The sequence below is a fragment of the Oncorhynchus gorbuscha genome, linkage group LG12 (genome assembly GCF_021184085.1).
Source record: "Oncorhynchus gorbuscha isolate QuinsamMale2020 ecotype Even-year linkage group LG12, OgorEven_v1.0, whole genome shotgun sequence".
NCBI lineage: Eukaryota > Metazoa > Chordata > Actinopteri > Salmoniformes > Salmonidae > Oncorhynchus > Oncorhynchus gorbuscha.
Genome location: NC_060184.1, coordinates 67,683,976 through 67,704,120, shown reverse-complemented (window position 1 = coordinate 67,704,120; position 20,145 = coordinate 67,683,976). Strand labels below are relative to the sequence as shown.

Genomic DNA, 20,145 nt, shown 5'->3' with positions numbered 1-20,145 from the left:
CAGTTGGTTTTTCATAGCCGATCATTGAGAGTATCTCTACCGCTTCTGCTTTTGAGAGTTGATAACAGCAGGTCTGGGACAGGTAGCACGTCCGGTGAACAGGTCAGGGTTCTATAGCCGCAGGCAGAACAGTTGAAACTGGAGCAGCAGCACGGCCAGGTCGACTGAGGACAGCAAGGAGTCATCATGCCAGGTAGTCCTGAGGCATGGTCCTAGGGCTCAGGTCCTCCGAGAGAGAGAAAGAGAGAATTAGAGAGAGCATACTTAAATTCACACAGGACACCGGATAAGACAGGAGAAATACTCCAGATATAACAGACTGACAGAAAGATCTCCGCCACGGCACAACCCATCGAAGTGTCGGAATCGCCAGTGGTCACTCTCGATGGTTCCTTTCCTCTGCACAGACTCTGTGACCACACCCAGGTACCAATTTGTATTTTGCACAACTTCAACATCCCAGCTATGTGTCCCTGAGTTAACTCCATCACAACCCATGATCCATGTAAAGTAATCAAATCTCTCTGGGTGGTCAGGAAGCTTCTGTGTCTCTTCACTCGCTCTCACACTGATCAGATCCTTAGACAATGTGAGATCTGGATGGACAGTGTTGGGGTCCAGAATCACAGGATCTGAAGACAGGGAGAACCAGGTCCTCTTTCTAACAAGGTCCTCTCTGTTCTTGCAAACGCTGTGACTACATGGCAGGATGACAGGATCCCTGAAGATGTCATGGCACAGAGGACAGGAGAGATCCTCCTCTGGGAGAAACAGTTTTGGAGGCTTTGTCTCCTCTGGTGGAAGAGGTTCAGGAGCAGTGTTCTCCTCTGAGGTTTATCTATCTCCTCTGTAATTGCTGAAATAAAAGGTTTCCGTATCAATATTGGTTATAAGAACCACAAGACTTCACTTTGTCAGACAGTGAGGGAAAATGTACAGCAAGTGATATTTCAAACCTAATGTGAGTAATTACCTGATGGGTTGTCAATTTGTAGTCCCTCGGCAAGAATGTTGAGGTTTATCTTCCTGAGGATCTCCAGCATTCTCAAGTCCATAGGGCTGCATCATGATATCCAGTGTTCTCTCTCAGCATGCTCCAACTGGGCCTTTGGGATGTGACTAAAGTAATCAGCACACCATTATTCTGGTGCCATTTAAATCTCCTTTCTTCAGCTCCTCCAAAGTGTTCAGCAGCAGCTCAGGAACTGATTTCCCCAGTGTAGATCACCAGATAGACGACCACAAAGTGGTTTGCTTTATCGTTTTTGGAAGGCAGTATTCATGCATTTCCCATTATCCTATAACATTTAGACCGAGCTGAATGTTATAGCACTGAGCTGAACTTTATCCCAACAGGTGAGTTAGGGGTGGAGTTTACAGATAAATCATTACTGAGTGTGTTTTTAGCTGTACTCAGGCTTTACATGTGACTTCTCTCATGTTTTTTTGTTAATACATTATTCATAAACCCTCTTTGTATTCTTGCCACTTGTCTGCTTTAATTGGACAGAAACATGTGTAAATAGATCATTGCATAATAAAAAGTATCCAATCAAACCCTATAGAATATTAAAGAACAAACTCACAGGCTTTTGTTCCAAATGTGTATTTTATTAGATTTCACTGAAAGCTGTTAACAGCAGAACACACAGCACTATCAACCATCTGTTACTCCAGGGCTTATTCAGGATGGAGCAACGCTTACTGTACAGCCAGATAGAAATATATAAAATAGAAAAGGACAGGATTCTCTGTCGTGTGGAATTAATCGGAACTCATGTAATCTCAGCTCTATCCATTACATTTCTATCTGTAGCATTGTGAGTGTTGCCCCATGTTCCATCATTTCCAGTCCTGCTTTGGGAGATAGTCATCTTAAAACCCCAGACCAGCTATCTTTCTTTACCCTCCCTGGCTGCATGTCAATACTTTACGGTGTCTTCCTCGTTCGTCTGCACTTATCTGAAAACAAGACAGATGAAAACAGTAGATATCTATGAGGAACCTGCTTTTACCTGTCACAGTTCTTTATTTATCAGTGCAGATGTAGGAGAGGAGACATAGTGAGGAAGCCAGTATAGATATTTAAGATGCAGCCTCCTTCCTTCCCTCTCCCGGGTCAGGTATCCCTCTCTCTGCAGCTGTACAGGTGTGTGTATGTATGAAAAAGAGTATGTTGGGTGTGTAGTCTTGTTGAGAGGGTGTCATGGAGACACACTTCCTGTTTGGTTGCTCAGTCGTCGTCCACAGTAGGGGTGATGGTCACACCCCTCCTGATCTGGCCCCAGCCAATCAGACTGCAGAGAGAAAATAGACAACCAATGATGCGATAGTCAGGGTAAACACACACATACATACATATATGAAATCCAGTAAAATCAACCCCTCCCCTCTCTCTTACCGCCAATGTTTCTCCACACGACGGCTGAGAGCGATCTTCTCTCCAACCTCTGTACAGACAGGGTTGGTCAGGACGATCTTGGCCAGGTCAGCCTTCACTGCACTCACTCTGCCGCCCGTAGACAGACTCCCGATGTTCACCATCAACACCTCGTTCTTAGACAGCTTCTGGACCTGAGGGGGAAAACCACAGAAACAGAAAGAAGACTGAGTTGGAGTAGACAAAACCTCTCACTTAATCAAATCAAATTGTATTTGTCACATACACATGGTTAGCAGATGTTAATGCGAGTGTAGCGAAATGCTTCTAGTTCCGACAATGCAGTGATAACCAACAAGTAATCTAACTAACAATTCCAAAACTACTGTCTTACACACAGTGTAAGGGGATAAAGAATATGTACATAAGGATATATGAATGAGTGATGGTACAGAGCAACATACAGTAGATGGTATCGAGTACAGTATATACATATGAGATGAGAATGTAGACAAATAAACAAAGTGGCATAGTTAAAGTGGCTAGTGATACATGTATTACATAAGGATGCAGTCGATGATGTAGAGTACAGTATACATGTATGCATATGAGATGAATAATGTAGGGTAAGTACATTATATAAGGTAGCATTGTTTAAAGTGGCTAGTGATATATTTACATAATTTCCCATCAATTCCCATCATTAAATTGGCTGGAGTTGGGTCAGTGTCAATGACAGTGTGTTGGCAGCAGCCACTCAATGTTAGTGGTGGCTGTTTAACAGTCTGATGGCCTTAGATAGAAGCTGTTTTTCAGTCTCTCGGTCCCAGCTTTGATGCACCTGTACTGACCTCGCCTTCTGGATGATAGCGGGGTGAACAGGCAGTGGTTCGGGTGGTTGATGTCCTTGATGATCTTTATGGCCTTCCTGTAACATCGGGTGGTGTAGGTGTCCTGGAGGGCAGGTAGTTTGCCCCTGGTGATGCGTTGTGCAGACCTCACTACCCTCTGGAGAGCCTTACGGTTGAGGGCGGAGCAGTTGCCGTACCAGGCGGTGATACAGCCCGCCAGGATGCTCTCGATTGTGCATCTGTAGAAGTTTGTGAGTGCTTTTGGGGACAAGCCAAATTTCTTCAGCCTCCTGAGGTTGAAGAGGCGCTGCTGCGCCTTCTTCACGACGCTGTCAGTGTGAGTGGACCAATTCAGTTTGTCTGTGATGTGTATGCCGAGGAACTTAAAACTTGCTACCCTCTCCACTACTGTTCCATCGATGTGGATAGGGGGGTGTTCCCTCTGCTGTTTCCTGAAGTCCACAATCATCTCCTTAGTTTTGTTGACGTTGAGTGTGAGGTTATTTTCCTGACACCACACTCCGAGGGCCCTCACCTCCTCCCTGTAGGCCGTCTCGTCGTTGTTGGTAATCAAGCCTACCACTGTTGTGTCGTCCGCAAACATGACGATTGAGTTGGAGGCGTGCATGGCCACGCAGTCGTGGGTGAACAGGGAGTACAGGAGAGGGCTCAGAACGCACCCTTGTGGGGCCCCCGTGTTGAGGATCAGCGGGGAGGAGATGTTGTTGCCTACCCTCACCACCTGGGGGCGGCCCTTCAGGAAGTCCAGTACCCAGTTGCACAGGGCGGGGTCGAGAACCAGGGTCTCGAGCTTGATGATGAGCTTGGAGGGTACTATGGTGTTGAATGCCGAGCTGTAGTCGATGAACAGCATTCTCACATAGGTATTCCTCTTGTCCAGGTGGGTTAGGGCAGTGTGCAGTGTAGTTGAGATTGCATCGTCTGTGGACCTATTTGGGCGGTAAGCAAATTGGAGTGGGTCTAGGGTGTCAGGTAGGGTGGAGGTGATATGGTCCTTGACTAGTCTCTCAAAGCACTTCATGATGACGGAAGTGAGTGCTACTGGGCGGTAGTCGTTTAGCTCAGTTACCTTAGCTTTCTTGGGAACAGGAACAATGGTGGCCCTCTTGAAGCATGTGGGAACAGCAGACTGGTATAGGGATTGATTGAATATGTCCGTAAACACACCGGCCAGCTGGTCTGCGCATGCTCTGAGGGCGCGGCTGGGGATGCCGTCTGGGCCTGCAGCCTTGCGAGGGTTAACACGTTTAAATGTCTTACTCACCTCGGCTGCAGTGAAGGAGAGACCGCATGTTTTCGTTGCAGGCCGTGTCAGTGGCACTGTATTGTCCTCGAAGCGGGCAAAAAAGTTATTTAGTCTGCCTGGGAGCAAGACATCCTGGTCCGTGACTGGGCTGGGTTTCTTCTTGTAGTCCGTGATTGACTGTAGACCCTGCCACATGCCTCTTGTGTCTGAGCCGTTGAATTGAGATTCCACTTTGTCTCTGTACTGACGCTTAGCTTGTTTAATAGCCTTGCGGAGGGAATAGCTGCACTGTTTGTATTCAGTCATGTTGCCAGACACCTTGCTCTGATTAAAAGCAGTGGTTCGCGCTTTCAGTTTCACGCGAATGCTGCCATCAATCCACGGTTTCTGGTTAGGGAATGTTTTTATCGTTGCTATGGGAACGACATCTTCGACGCACGTTCTAATGAACTCGCACACCGAATCAGCGTATTTGTCAATGTTGTGGTCCTTCTGTAGCTCAGTTGGTAGAGCATGGCGCTTGTAACGCCAGGGTAGTGGGTTCGATCCCCGGGACCACCCATACGTAGAATGTATGCACACATGACTGTAAGTCGCTTTGGATAAAAGCGTCTGCTAAATGGCATATATTATTATATTATATATTGTTGTTGTCTGACGCAATACGAAACATATTCCAGTCCACGTGCTGGAAGCAGTCTTGGAGTGTGGAGTCAGCTTGGTCTGACCAGCGTTGGACAGACCTCAGCGTGGGAGCTTCTTGTTTTAATTTCTGCCTGTAGGCAGGGATCAACAAAATGGAGTCGTGGTCAGCTTTTCCGAAAGGGGGGCGGGGCAGGGCCTTATATGCATCGCGGAAGTTAGAGTAACAATGATCCAGGGTTTTACCACCCCTGGTTGCGCAATCGATATGCTGATAAAATTTAGGGAGTCTTGTTTTCAGATTAGCTTTGTTAAAATCCCCAGCTACAATGAATGCAGCCTCCGGATAAATGGTTTCCAGTTTGCAAAGAGTTAAATAAAGTTCGTTCAGTGTCTGCTTGGGGGGGGATATATATGGCTGTGATTATAATCGAAGAGAATTCTCTTGGAAGATAATGCAGTCTACATTTGATTGTGAGGAATTCTAAAATCAGGTGAACAGAAGGATTTGAGTTCCTGTATGTTTCCTTCATCACACCATGTCTCGTTAGTCATAAGGCATACGCCCCCGCCACTCTTCTTACCAGAGAGATGATTGTTCCTGTCTGCGCGGTGCGTGGAGAAACCCGTTGGCTGCACCGCATCGGATAGCGTCTTCCCAGTGAGCCATGTTTCCGTGAAGCAGAGAACGTTGCAGTCTCTGATGTCCCTCTGGAATGCTACCCTTGCTCGGATTTCGTCAACCTTGTTGTCAAGAGACTGGACATTGGCAAGAAGAATGCTGGGGAGTGGTGCGCGATGTGCCCTTGTTCTGAGTCTGACCAGAAGACCGCTACGTTTCCCTCTTTTTCAGAGTCTTTTTCTTGGGTCGCTGCATGCGATCCATTCCGTTGTCCTGTTTGTAAGGCAGAACACAGGATCCGCGTCGCGGAAAACATATTCTTGGTCGTACTGATGGTGAGTTGACGCTGATCTTATATTCAGTAGTTCTTCTCGACTGTATTTAATGAAACCTAAGATGACCTGGGGTACTAATGTAAGAAATAACACGTAAAAAAACAAAAAACTGCATAGTTTCCTAGGAACGCGAAGCGAGGCGGCCATCTCTGTCGGCGCCGGAAGTCTTACTGACACACTCTCACTGGGTAAGTCTCTAAAGACGCTTTCTCCTCTAAATTTAATTTTAAAAATTTGTCTGTTACCATCCACAACATTGCAACAGCAAGCATAGGAGTATCAGGCTACAGTTCCAAGGGTACAGTGCTGACCTTGGCGGCCTTCTTGTCTCCTTCAGTGCGGACTCCCAGAAGCCTCCTCAACAGGAAGTAGGAGATTTCCAGTTCTGTGAAGATCTCAGGTAGTGCTCCGACCGCTCCCAGCACCTGGCCAACCATACGGTCAGCTCTGCACAGGGTCGGATCAATCTTAGTGCCTACACCTGGATAGGACAGAAAACACACATACCTGAGTATTTAAATCTATATTAGAAAGAACACACACCTGACCCACCATACTGTCACAGTAACACACAAGTACATACCGATGAGTCCTCCGGGTGCTGCGTACTGTAAGTCGTTGTGTTCAGCAAAAAGTGAGACGATCTTGGAGAAGATGGGTTTACACATCAGCTTCCCCTCATGGTCCTTAGACACGATGCCAGGACGCACCTCCAACTCCTGACCCACCTGGAGAGGGACCAATATATAAAAAGGAGGGAGGCAGGTAGTGAGAGAAATAGGAGGGAGATGAGACAAGAGAAAGACAGGGTGAATGAGACAGGAGAGGAGAATCAGAGAGAGGAGGGAGTGACAGAGACCAGGGAATGAAAGTGAGTGAGGGCTTCATGAGAACTTTGCGCCATAGGACCACTTACCCATGATGCCTTGGGGAAGAGGAAGTGAGTCCTACCTTGAGCACGCCTTTTAGAATACTGCCTCCGGCCACACCTCCTTTCAGGTCGTCAACCTCACATCCCGGCTTGTTGACATCAAACGACCGAATCACTGAAACACACAAACTCAAACCACATTAACACACACCCACAAAACATACACACAACACATGATAAACTGGTACAAGTCATCACGTGTCTATTCTTACCAATCAGTCTAGGTTCTGAGGTGAAGTCTCTGATGGGGACAGGGATCTTCTTGACAATGTATTCACACACCACCTCTATGTTGTACTTCAGCTGGGCTGAGATAGGAATAATAGGTGCTCCCTCTGCCACTGTACCTACACACAACAGGAGAGAGGTTACACACACCTTAAAAGGAGAGGCAGAGGGGTTAAACATCTACATTCACTACGCTCATGCAAACAAACACATTCAGAAACACACACACAATGCTTTACAGGACAGAGCTATTCCAGCCACTGACCCTGTACGAAGGCTAGGATCTGTTCGTACTGCTCCTTGGCCTGGCTCTCCTTGACCAGATCAATCTTGTTCTGGAGGATCAGGATGTGTTTGAGCTTCATGATCTCTATGGCAGCCAGGTGCTCAGAGGTTTGGGGCTGGGGACACGACTCGTTACCCGCTGGGAGAGAGGAAGGAGAGGTGTTAGACAAAGCAGTGTATGTATGTATCAAACCAATGTTTATTGGTCACATAACATATGCACATATGTTAATCGCAGCAATGTCAGAGTCCGGAATAAAACAAACACACATACCGGTCAAAAGTTTTAGAACACCTACTCTTTCAAGGTTTTTATTATTTTTACTAGTTTCTACATTGTAGAATAATAGTGAAGACATCAAAACCATGAAACAACACAGTAACCAAAAAAAATGTGTTACAACAAATCAAAATATATATTATATTTGAGATTCTTCAAATAGCTATCCTTTTCCTTGATGACAGCTTTGACTGGCTTGGCATTCTCTGAACCAGCTTCACCTGGAATGTCTTTCCAACAGTCTTGACGGAGTTCCCACATATGCTGAGCACTTGTTGGCTGCTTTTCATTCACACCGCGGTCCAACTCTTCCTAAACCATCTCAATTGGGTTGAGGTCGGTGATTGTGGAGGCCAGGTCATCTGATGCAGCACTCCATCAATCTCCTTGGTCAAATAGCCCTCACACAGCCTGGAGGTGTATTTTGGGTCATTGTCCTGAAGAAAAACAAATGATAGTCCCACTAAGCACAAACCAGATGGGATGGCGTATCACTGCAGAATGCTGTGGTAGCCATGCTGGATAAGTGTGCCTTGAATTCTAAATGAGTCACAGTGTCACCAGCAAAGCACCACCACACCATCATACCTCCTCCTCCATGCTTCACAGTGGGAACCACACATGCGGAGATCATCCGTTCACCTACTCTTCGTCTCACCAAGACACGGCAGTTGGAACCAAAGGACAGATTTCCACTGGTCTAATGTCCATTGCTCGTGTTTCTTGGCCCAAGCAAGTCTCTTCTTATTATTGGTTTCCTTTAGTAGTGGTTTGTTTGCAGCAATTCGACCATGAAGGCCTGATTCACGCAGTCTCCTCTGAACAGTTGATGTTGAGATTGTCGGTTACTTGAACTCTGTGAAGCATTTATTTGGGCCGCAATCAGAGGTGCAGTTAACTTTAATGAACTTATCCTCCGCTATACTATCCGGCTCCTGTATACCACCCCTACCTTGTTACAACACAACTGATTGGCTCAAACGCATTAAGGAAAGAAATTCCACAAATTAACAAGGCACACCTGTGAAATTCAATGCATTCCAGGTGACTACCTCATGAAACTAGTTGAGAGAATGCCAAGAGTGCAAAGCTGTCATCAAGGCAAAGGGTGAAGAATCTCAAATATATTTTGATTTGTTTAACACTTTTTTGGTTACTACATGATTCCATATGTTATTTCATAGTTTTGATGTCTTCACTATTATTCTACAATGTAGAAAATATTAAAACAAAGAAAAACCCTTGAAATTAGTAGGTGTCCAAACTTTTGACTGGTATTGTACATATAAATAATGGTGTGTATAAACAGTATGGATATGATAAACTGAATTTTTTTGTTTAACGTTTAAAAACGACCACTATAGGTTTTCCATTTAAAATGATAAGAAAAAAACATAAAATTCCACGTCAATTCACAATGTAGAATAACGATCATATTATATATGTTTGACGTAACGGCCGGGCAATGAATTTATATCCACCACAACCCTTTACAGACATACAACGCAGCTACAGACATACACACGTGATAACTTTTCAGACAATTAAAAAAAGTGCTGCATCAGAAAAGTCTGTAGCTTTTCAGACAGTAGAATTCTGCTCAGGCATATCATGTTCTATTGTTTCCCTGACAACAAGAAACATTGCTGATTGATGTGCTGCTGTGTTGTTTTTAATGGTAGGGTAGCTAGATGTGCTTTATTTCTACTAAATGTCTTGGTAAGTCACAGTATTTCAATAACTTTAAAGCACTATTTTAAGAGAACGTGGTCTGTGTGCAGGCAGGCAGGCTGCGTGAAGCAGATCAAGATGTGATTGACAGTTCTGGTCGCATTGCGATAGTCCCGCTACAGAAGCAGACAAGTAAAACGCCGTTCATATCTCCAGAGAAGGTTTTGTGTCTGCATTTAAAAAGCCGTAGTGTAGCCTATCCTAACAGACCACATTCCATTATATCTGAAAAGGGTCATCGATACAGGCTACCGGTAGCCTACTGTCATTTCATATTATGAGAAAAAAAAACACCTCCTCCCACTCAGTAACGAAGAGTACCCTGTGCTTCCCAGACTGGCCAGAAGATACCTCTGTATCCCGGCAACATCTGTTCCATGAATAAACTAGGATATTCTAAATCAAATCTAAATGTTATGCCACAAGCACCGAATACAACACCTGTAGATCTTACCGTGAAATGCTTACATACAAGCCCTTAAACAACAATGCAGTTCAAGAAATAGTTATGAAAATATTTACTAAATAAATTAAAGTAAAAAAAGAATACTGAAAAGGCTATATACAGGGAGTACGGGTACAGAGTCAATGTGCGGGGGTACTTTGTAAAAACATGGGGGGGGTTCAAAGTAAATAGTCCAGGTGGCCATTTGATTAATTGTTCAGCAGTCTTATGGATTACGGGTAGAAGCTGTTAATTGTATTTATTTTATTTCACCTTTATTTAACCAGGTAGGCTAGTTGAGAACAAGTTCTCATTTGCAACTGCGACTTGGCCAAGATAAAGCATAGCAGTGTGAACAGACAACACAGAGTTACACATGGAGTAAACAATTAACAAGTCAATAACACAATAGGAAAAAAAGGGGAGACTATATACATTGTGTGCAAAAGGCATGAGGAGGTAGGCGAATAATTTTGCAGATTAACACATGGAGTGATAAATGATCAGATGGTCATGTACAGGTAGAGATATTGTTGAGCAAAAGAGCAGAAATGTAAATAAATAAAAACAGTATGGGGATGAGGTAGGTAAAAATGGGTGGGCTATTTACCGATAGACTATGTACAGCTGCAGCGACCGGTTAGTTGCTCAGATAGCAGATGTTTGAAGTTGGTGAGGGAGATAAAAGTCTCCAACTTCAGCGATTTTTGCAGTTCGTTCCAGTCACAGGCAGCAGAGTACTGGAACGAAAGGTGGCCAAATGAGGTGTTGGCTTTAGGGATGATCAGTGAGATACACCTGCTGGAGCGCGTGCTACGGATGGGTGTTGCCATCGTGACCAGTGAACTGAGATAAGGCGGAGCTTTACCTAGCATGGACTTGTAGATGACCTGGAGCCAGTGGGTCTGGCGACGAATATGTAGCGAGGGCCAGCAGAATAGAGCATACAAGTCGCAGTGGTGGGTGGTATAAGGTGCTTTAGTGACAAAACGGATGGCACTGTGATAAACTGCATCCAGTTGGCTGAGTAGAGTGTTGGAAGCAATTTTGTAGATGACATCGCCGAAGTCGAGGATCGGTAGGATAGTCAGTTTTACTAGGGTAAGTTTGGTGGCGTGAGTGAAGGAGGCTTTGTTGCGGAATAGAAAGCCGACTCTTGATTTGATTTTCGATTGGAGATGTTTGATATGAGTCTGGAAGAAGAGTTTACAGTCTAGCCAGACACCTAGGTACTTATAGATGTCCACATATTCAAGGTCGGAACCATCCAGGGTGGTAATGCTGGTCAGGCGTGCGTGCGGGTGCAGGCAGCGAACGGTTGAAAAGCATGCATTTGGTTTTACTAGCGTTTAAGAGCAGTTGGAGGCCACGGAAGGAGTGTTGTATGGCATTGAAGCTCGTTTGGAGGTTAGATAGCACAGTGTCCAAGGATGGGCCGGAAGTATATAGAATGGTGTCGTCTGCGTAGAGGTGGATCAGGGAATCGCCCGCAGCAAGAGCAACATCATTGATATATACAGAGAAAAGAGTCGGCCCGAAGATTGAACCCTGTGGCACCCCCATAGAGACTGCCAGAGGACCGGACAGCATGCCCTCCGATTTGACACACTTAACTCTGTCTGCAAAGTAATTGGTGAACCAGGCAAGGCAGTCATCCGAAAAACCGAGGCTACTGAGTCTGCCAATAAGAATATGGTGATTGACAGAGTCGAAAGCCTTGGCATGGTCGATGAAAACGGCTGCACAGTACTGTCTTTTATCGATGGCGGTTATGATATCGTTTAGTACCTTGAGCGTGGCTGAGGTGCACCAGTGACCGGCTCGGAAACCAGATTGCACAGCGGAGAAGGTACGGTGGGATTCGAGATGGTCAGTGACCTGTTTGTTGACTTGGCTTTCGAAGACCTTAGATAGGCAGGGCAGGATGGATATAGGTCTGTAACAGTTTGGGTCCAGGGTGTCTCCCCCTTTGAAGAAGGGGATGACTGCAGCAGCTTTCCAATCCTTGGGGATCTCAGACGATATGAAAGAGGTTGAACAGGCTGGTAATAGGGGTTGCGACAATGGCGGCGGATAGTTTCAGAAATAGAGGGTCCAGATTGTCAAGCCCAGCTGATTTGTACAGGTCCAGGTTTTGCAGCTCTTTCAGAACATCTGCTATCTGGATTTGGGTAAAGGAGAACCTGGAGAGGCTTGGGCGAGTAGCTGCGGGGAGGGGGGGCGGAGCTGTTGGCCGAGGTTGGAGTAGCCAGGCGGAAGGCATGGCCAGCCGTTGAGAAATGCTTGTTGAAGTTTTCAATAATCATGGGTTTATCGGTGGTGACCGTGTTACCTAGCCTCAGTGCAGTGGGCAGCTGGGAGGAGGTGCTCTTGTTCTCCATAGACTTCACAGTGTCCCAGAACTTTTTGGAGTTGGAGCAACAGGATGCAAACTTCTGCCTGAAGAAGCTGGCCTTAGCTTTCCTGACTGACTGCGTGTATTGGTTCCTGACTTCCCTGAACAGTTGCATATCGCGGGGAATATTCAATGCTATTGCAGTCCCCACAGGATGTTTTTGTGCTGGTCGAGGGCAGTCAGGTCTGGAGTGAACCAAGGGCTATATCTGTTCTTAGTTCTGCATTTTTTAAACGGAGCATGCTTATCTAATATGGTGAGGAAGTTACTTTTAAAGAATGACCAGGCATCCTCAACTGACGGGATGAGGTCAATGTCCTTCCAGGATACCCGGGCCAGGTCGATTAGAAAGGCCTGCTCACAGAAGTGTTTTAGGGAGCGTTTGACAGTGATGAGGGGTGGTCGTTTGACTGCGGCTCCGTAGCGGATACAGGCAATGAGGCAGTGATCGCTGAGATCCTGGTTGAAGACAGCGGAGGTGTATTTGGAGGGCCAGTTGGTCAGGATGACGTCTATGAGGGTGCCCTTGTTTACAGATTTAGGGTTGTACCTGGTGGGTTCCTTGATGATTTGTGTGGGATTGAGGGCATCTAGCTTAGATTGTAGGACTGCCGGGGTGTTAAGCATATTCCAGTTTAGGTCACCTAACAGAACAAACTCTGAAGCTAGATCGGGGCGATCAATTCACAAATGGTGTCCAGGGCACAGCTGGGAGCTGAGGGGGGTCGGTAGCAGGCGGCAACAGTGAGAAACTTATTTCTGGAGAGAGTAATTTTCAAAATTAGTTCGAACTGTTTGGGTATGGACCTGGAAAGTAAGCCTGCAAAGTAATGTCAATCTCTGCAGTAGACTGCAATTCCTCCCCCTTTGGCAGTTCTATCTTGACAGAAAATGTTATAGTTGGGTATGGAAATCTCAGAATTGTTGGTGGCCTTCCTGAGTCAGGATTCACACACGGCAAGGACATCAGGGTTAGCAGAGTGTGCTAAAGCAGTGAGTAAAACAAACTTAGGGAGGAGGCTTCTGATGTTGACATGCATGAAACCAAGGCTTTTTCGATCACAGAAGTCAACAAATGAGGGTGCCTGGAGACATGCAGGGCCTGGGTTTACCTCCACATCACCCGCGGAACAGAGGAGGAGTAGAATGAGGGTGCGGCTTAAGGCTATCAAAACTGGTCGCCTAGAGCGTTGGGGACAGAGAATAAAAGGAGCAGATTTCTGGGCATGGTAGAATATATTCAGGGCATAATGCGCAGACAGGGATATGGTGGGGTGCGGGTACAGCGGAGGTAAGCCCAGGCACTGGGTGATGATGAGAGAGGTTGTATCACTGGACATGCTGGTTGTAATGGGTGAGGTCACCGCATGTGTGGGAGGTGGGACAAAGGAGGTATCAGGGGTATGAAGAGTGGAACTAGGGGCTCCATTGTAAACTAAAACAATGATAACTAACCTGAACAACAGTATACAAGGCATATTGACATTTGAGAGAGACATACAGCGAGGCATACAGTAATCACACGTGTTGAATTGGGAGAGCTAGCTAAAACAGTAGCTAAAACAGTAGGTGAGACAACAACAGCTAATCAGCGAGCACAACAACAGCAGGTAAAATAGCGTTGACTAGGCAGGGAGGGTAGGATTAACTACACACAGAGCCTGAGTGCGGCTGGGGCCGACAGATAAAACAAACAAGCAGAATGGAGTACCGTGATTAATGGACAGTCCAGCATGCATCAGCTATGTAGCCAAGTGATCAGTGTCCTGGGGGCAGCGGTGGATGGGGCAGGGAAGCTGGACTGGCGAGTATTATCCAAGTAAAAAAAAAAACTGTCTGGCTGTGCCAAAAAAAAGGAGCCTTTTGGTCCTAGACTTGGTGCACTTGCCGTGCGGTAGCAGAGTGTGAGAGGAAAATTAACATGTTTAACTGCTTTGTTTAATATTAATAGTTAACAATTATATATACTTAACAAACTGTAAGACATTTCAGTTCTACTAATTCTGTGTTTTCATCAGGGTGCATACTCCAGCTCCCTGCAGCTAGTCAAGGCGTGTGGTCAAGGACATGGGTTTTACTCAAGATAGTAGAGGTAGACCGATTATGATTTTACACCATCGATACAGATTATTTGAGGACCAAAACAGCCGATACCGATTAATCAGACAATTTTGAACATTTATTTGTAATAATGACAATTACAAGAATACTGAATGAACACTCATTTTAACTTAATATAATACATCAATGAAATCAATTTAGTCTCAAATAAATAATGAAACATGTTCAATCTGGTTTAAATAATGCAAAAACAAAGTGTTGGAGAAGAAAGTAAAAGTGCAATATGTGTCATGTAAGAAAGCTAATGTTTAAGTTCCTTGCTCAGAACATGAGAACATATGAAAGCTGGTGGTTCCTTTTAACATGAGGCTTCAATATTCCCAGGTAAGACATTTTAGGTTGTAGTTATTATAGGAATTGTAGGACTATTTCTCTCTATACCATTTGTATTTCATTAACCTTTGACTATTGGATGTTCTTATAGGCACTTCGGTATTGCCAGTGTAACAGTATAGCTTCCATCCCTCTCCTCGCCACTACCTGGGCTCGAACCAGGAACACATCGACAACAGCCACCCTCGAAGCATCGTTACCCATGCAGAGCAAGGGGAACAACTACACCCAAGTTTCAGAGCAAGTGACGTTTGAAACTCTATTAGCGCGCACCCAGCTAACTAGCTAGCCATTTCACATCGGTTACACCAGCCTAATCTCGGGAGTTGATAGGCTTGAAGTCATAAACAGGACAATGCTTGAAGCATTGCGAAGAGCTGCTGGCAAAACACACGAAAGTGCTGTTTGAATGAATGCTTATGAGCCTGCTGGTGCCTACCATCGCTCAGTCAGCCTGCTCCATCAAATCATAGACTTAATTATAATATAATAACACATAGAAATATGAGCCGTAGGTCATTAATATGGTTGAATCCGGAAACTATCATTTCGAAGACAAAACGTTTATTCTTTCAGTGAAATACGGAACCGTTCCGTATCTTATCTAACAGGTGGCATCCCTAAGTCAAAATATTGCTGTTACATTGCACAACCTTCAATGTTATGTCATAATTACGTGAAATTCTGGCAAATTAGTTCACAATGAGCCAGGCGGCCCAAACTGTTGCATATACCCCGACTCTGCGTGCAATGAACGCAAGAGAAGTGACACAATTTCACCTGGTTAATATTGCCTGCTAACCTTTCTTTTAGCTAAATATGCAGGTTTAAAAATATATACTTCTGTGTATTGATTTTAAGAAAGGCATTGATATTTATGGTTAGGTACACTTTGGAGCAACGACAGTCCTTTTTCACGAATGAGCACCGCATCGATTAAATGAAACGCAGGACACGCTAGATAAACTAGTAATATCATCAACCATGTGTAGTTATAACTAGTGATTATGATTGATTGATTGTTTTTTATAAGATAAGTTTAATGCTAGCTAGCAACTTACCATGGCTTCTTACTGCATTCCCGTAACAGGCAGGCTCCTCGTGAGGTAGGTGGTTAGAGCATTGGACTATTTAACCTTAAGGTTGCAAGATTGAATCCCTGAGCTGACAAGGTAAACATCTGTCGTTTTGCCCCCGAACAAGGCAGTTAACCCACCGTTCCTAGGCCGTCATTGAAAATAACTGACTTGGCTCGTTAAATAAAGTTGAACAAAATAAATAAATAAACAAATCTGCAAAACCAGCATCCAAAAATACGGATTTCCGATTGTTATGAAAACTTGAAATCGGCCCAAATTAATTGGCCATTCCGATTAATCGGTCGACCTCTACAAGATAGCGGTATCTGGAACTGACAATTGATTTAACAGGTTGGTGATATAACCTACAGCATGCATTTCATAGAATGAGTTGGTGTTGGATAACGATGAGAGGAATCAAACTCTGGTTTCTATACAATAAGAACAGTCTTCACAACAAATGCTATCTGACTGGGGGGGATCCTCCTTTCTTATATATCAAGTCTCACCTTTTGAACCATTCCATACATCAGGTTTTCGTTATGTAGGCTAAGAGAGTGCATCTCTGCTATAAAATATATTTGTATTCATTCTATGCCCTAGCTGCTTGGCACGACAATCAAGAATGTTGGATCGACCAGCCTCACCGGCTAACTTACATTTTGAATAAAGTAATATCCCGATCGGTGATTGACCTTGCCTTTCCTCATTATTGATTAGAATTTCAACGACAAGAGAGAACAGTCTACGACTTGGGTGACTGGAGTCTTTGACCATTTTTTGAGTCTTCCTCTCACACACCGCCTAGTATATAGGTCCTGGATGGTATCAAGGCAACAGACCAAAGACTGAACACACCCTCCTCATTAGCAAAGAGAAAGAGCAGGCAGGCCAGCGCAAGGGAGTGAGAGGGGCCGACAAAACCGTGCGCCTAGTAGTCTCGTGGTTAGAGTGTTGGACTAGTAACCGAAAGGTTGCAAGATCGAATCCCCAAGCTGACAAGGTAAAAATATGTCGTTCTGCCCCTGAACAAAGGCAGTTAACCTACTGTTCCAGGCCTATAACACAGAAAATGACATTTTTTGTGATAATTGCAGTGATTTTAATTATGTAGGGGGTCAAAAAAATTATGTTTGGGATGTTTCTTAACGTTAAGGATCCAACTTTGTTTAAACGTAATTCCCAACGTTGTATAAATACTCCTAGCCTCATGGACATTACATGAATAGACAAGGTGTGTGTGGATGAGAATGACAATTGAGGTCATATTAACATATCAGAGGTGGAGTCTTACCAATGAGGAGGAGGGCAGCGTCCATAACAGCTGCTCCGTTCAACATAGTGGCCATCAGAATGTCGTGACCAGGACAGTCCACAAAGGACACATGTCTGACCAGTTTGAAGTTGCCCTTGGTTCCAGGGATGTCTGTAGGGAACTCATCAGGAGTACTGGAGCCACACGACCTGTAGCACTCTGGCCTGGGACAGCTGGGGTCGTCCAGCTTGTACACCTAGAGCAGGGAGGGGAGGGCAGGTCAGTAGGGAAACATCACCTGTGCTACTGGTACTATGCCATTTCCATTCTCTCACATGTATTCTGCCCATGTCACAGCCCTTCCTCATGTGTGATCCTATTTCTGTTAGGGTCAATGGCCACAATTGCTTACCTTGGCATTAGCGTAACCTAGCTTGATTGTGATGTTCCTCTCCAGCTCGTTCTTGAAGCGGACAGTGTGAACCCCTGAGATGGCCTTGACCACCGTCGACTTCCCGTGGGCCACATGACCAATGGTGCCTACAGGGCAGGGAGGACAGAGAGTGTTACTGGAGGTGCTATGTGGAGGAGGCAGTGGAGGAGGGTATTAGCGGTCAATGCTCACACGTAGGGCTACAGTATTGATCAAGTTCACAGAAATCGCAATACTGACATGTGCAATACACATATCGCAAGATGTGGCATGCAATATTTTGAAACGCATCTCAGCAGTATGTAATGTCCGTTTTTATAGTTTACTCCTTTGTTTTTTCTCCTCAAGGCTGCTTCCCACACACAAACCCATGTTACTCAAGCTGCGCAGTTCTTCCTCCTCGCTGTTGGATTCACCCTATGTTTGCATGCTGTTCTATTTAGGTCAAATGCATCAACCGATTGTTCCAAATCAGAACATTATATTTCTATGATTCCAACAGTTCACCCAAGTGTTTTGATTTATATTGCAAGTGCAATATTTGGTATATATATATTTTTAAGCAATTACATTTTGTTGCTGCAGCCCCACAGCATAACATTGCCAATAATATGTCTGAATCCTTATTTCCACAAAGGCAAATGGTTCTGGTTCACTCACCAATGTTGATGGTGGCCTGTCTGCTGATGATCTCTTGAGAGAGAGGAGTCAGGGTGGACACATCCTGTTGAGAGAACACACACAGGTCATTGAAGTATGCAAAGTGTAGCACATGGGGATGTGAAACTTACTCCTCAACCTTGTCTTGCCACTTGAACTGCCAAACTGTAACTTTTAAGTGGCGCTGACTGGTAAGGCGCTTCAGGAAAGCGGTCACGTCTGCTAGCAAGGCAGAGGTCCTGGATTCAAGTCTGGTGGAATCAGGAGTGGTACTCGCTAAGCAAGCAGCGTGACCGTTATACAATTATGGTATTTAATCTAGTGGGCTAATAACATTATGAGAGAGTTAGCCATGAGAAGTAAATAATGGATTTATTGTGTGAGTATCGTGAGCTATGACATTGTGAAGCAGACAGTGGAAGCCTAATCTATTCAGCATAATTAAACGGGACCTGTGGAGCGGCTGGAAGTTTACGTGACGTGCTCCTAGTGAAGTGACCATCAGGTGCTGACGATACCATGGCAAAATATCCCCTTCAATAATATCGACTAATTGAACAGCTAAATTACAGCGTATCTCAATAATATATTTTTAAAGTGTTGAGTATAGGTCATGCACACAAAGGAATGGTTCAGTTGTGTTGGGACATTTCCTGTCCATTCAGGGGAGATGTGCACTGAACAGCTGTTTACTTTTAATTTCAGTGACAACTGCACATACACAACTGAATGCAAACACGACTGACTTGGAGGAACAAATGTACTTGTAGGTCTAGAACGTTACTATATATAAAAGAGAAAACTGTCTTTACTCATTGGGCATGGCTGAATATGGACAATCCCCACGTTGCTACGACAGCCAAGCTAATGTTAGCTAGCTAGTTACTGTTAGCATGTGCCGGTAAAACAGTCCCCTTCTCAGAGCCCGCAACAACATCATCATTCATATTTTGTTCGGTGACTTTTAAAGAATCTAACCATCACTATCCATATCATCAATGTTGAAAAGATCAACACTCACCAGATCATTTAGATCTTGTTTGGAAAGATGAGGCTGACCCAGCGTTATTCCAGACTCGTCACCCGCCATCTTAAACGTAAAATGAATTTGAGTATGTTGCGGCGATCGCCTGAAAGATTTAGTACACCAAATTCTACTCAGCAAGTTGTGTCTCCTGTAATATCACCAGTCAGACATGACAGTTTTCAGAAATGAGATGTTTCATCATGTGTTATCGTGAATTGTATAATAGAAATGTATGATATATTTGGTGAACAACTCAAAAAAGGGTCCTTTCGTTAGGGATGATGCAATATTCTAATTCACTAGCAATTCAAAGCCCTTCTTTACACAATATTCACTGGTGCTGTTGACAGCTACTGTGAAGTAACTGCATATATTTAATATCGTTTCATCGATGTGCTTTTGTTTGATTTACTCATCATAAAAGAAGTGAGAAAGAACTTAAGATACATGCGTTGGGTCCGTCCCTTATTGATGACGTCACTCATTATTTGTCCATTTGTAGTTTTTTCATAAATCTTTATTGTCAAGTGTCCGCTCTATGTTAAATGATACATTATCACTCTCATTTTCTCAATAGTATCTCTTTCTCCATATCCCGCCAATTCTTCACCAGCACAGCCCCTCCACCATCAATAAGGGATCGTAGCTTTCACCTGGATTCGCTTGGTCAGTCTATGTAATGGAAATACCAGGTGCTCATAATGTTTTCTACACTCACTGTATGTGATCGTATAGAAATGTAAGTAAGGTTTGAAATGATTATGTTTTAGTCAATATTAAATATGCTTGTGCTTCTTGCTGTCAATTTGTAGTCTACAAATTATTTTAAAGTAGTTTTTTGGGGT

The 20,145-nt window shown here is 44.4% G+C and overlaps 1 protein-coding gene across 1 annotated transcript; it reads right to left on the bottom strand.

Moving 5' to 3' along the window:
- Positions 1–1,590: 1,590 nt before the first annotated feature.
- Positions 1,591–19,390, bottom strand: LOC123991291 (eukaryotic translation initiation factor 2 subunit 3). Its single transcript, XM_046292738.1, has 11 exons — positions 19,295–19,390; positions 18,274–18,337; positions 17,593–17,720; positions 17,220–17,436; positions 7,522–7,680; positions 7,241–7,375; positions 7,049–7,143; positions 6,681–6,825; positions 6,409–6,578; positions 2,402–2,574; positions 1,591–2,297 (listed from the first exon to the last, which is right to left on the bottom strand). The coding sequence occupies exons 1-11, from the start codon at positions 19,361–19,363 to the stop codon at positions 2,234–2,236; spliced, it is 1,419 nt and encodes a 472-aa protein (XP_046148694.1). The 5' UTR covers positions 19,364–19,390; the 3' UTR covers positions 1,591–2,233.
- Between the last annotated feature and the right edge of the window lie 755 nt (positions 19,391–20,145).

Bases quoted from the DNA above. Each gene is read 5' to 3' on its own strand.
- LOC123991291 (XM_046292738.1), bottom strand. From the start codon at position 19,363: ATGGCGGGTGACGAGTCTGGAATAACGCTGGGTCAGCCTCATCTTTCC. The intron at 6,579-6,680 runs GTATGTACTTGT...TGTCCTATCCAG, and splicing joins AGCACCCGGAGGACTCATCG to GTGTAGGCACTAAGATTGAT. The intron at 2,298-2,401 runs GTAAGAGAGAGG...TTCTCTCTGCAG, and splicing joins CGTGTGGAGAAACATTGGCG to TCTGATTGGCTGGGGCCAGA.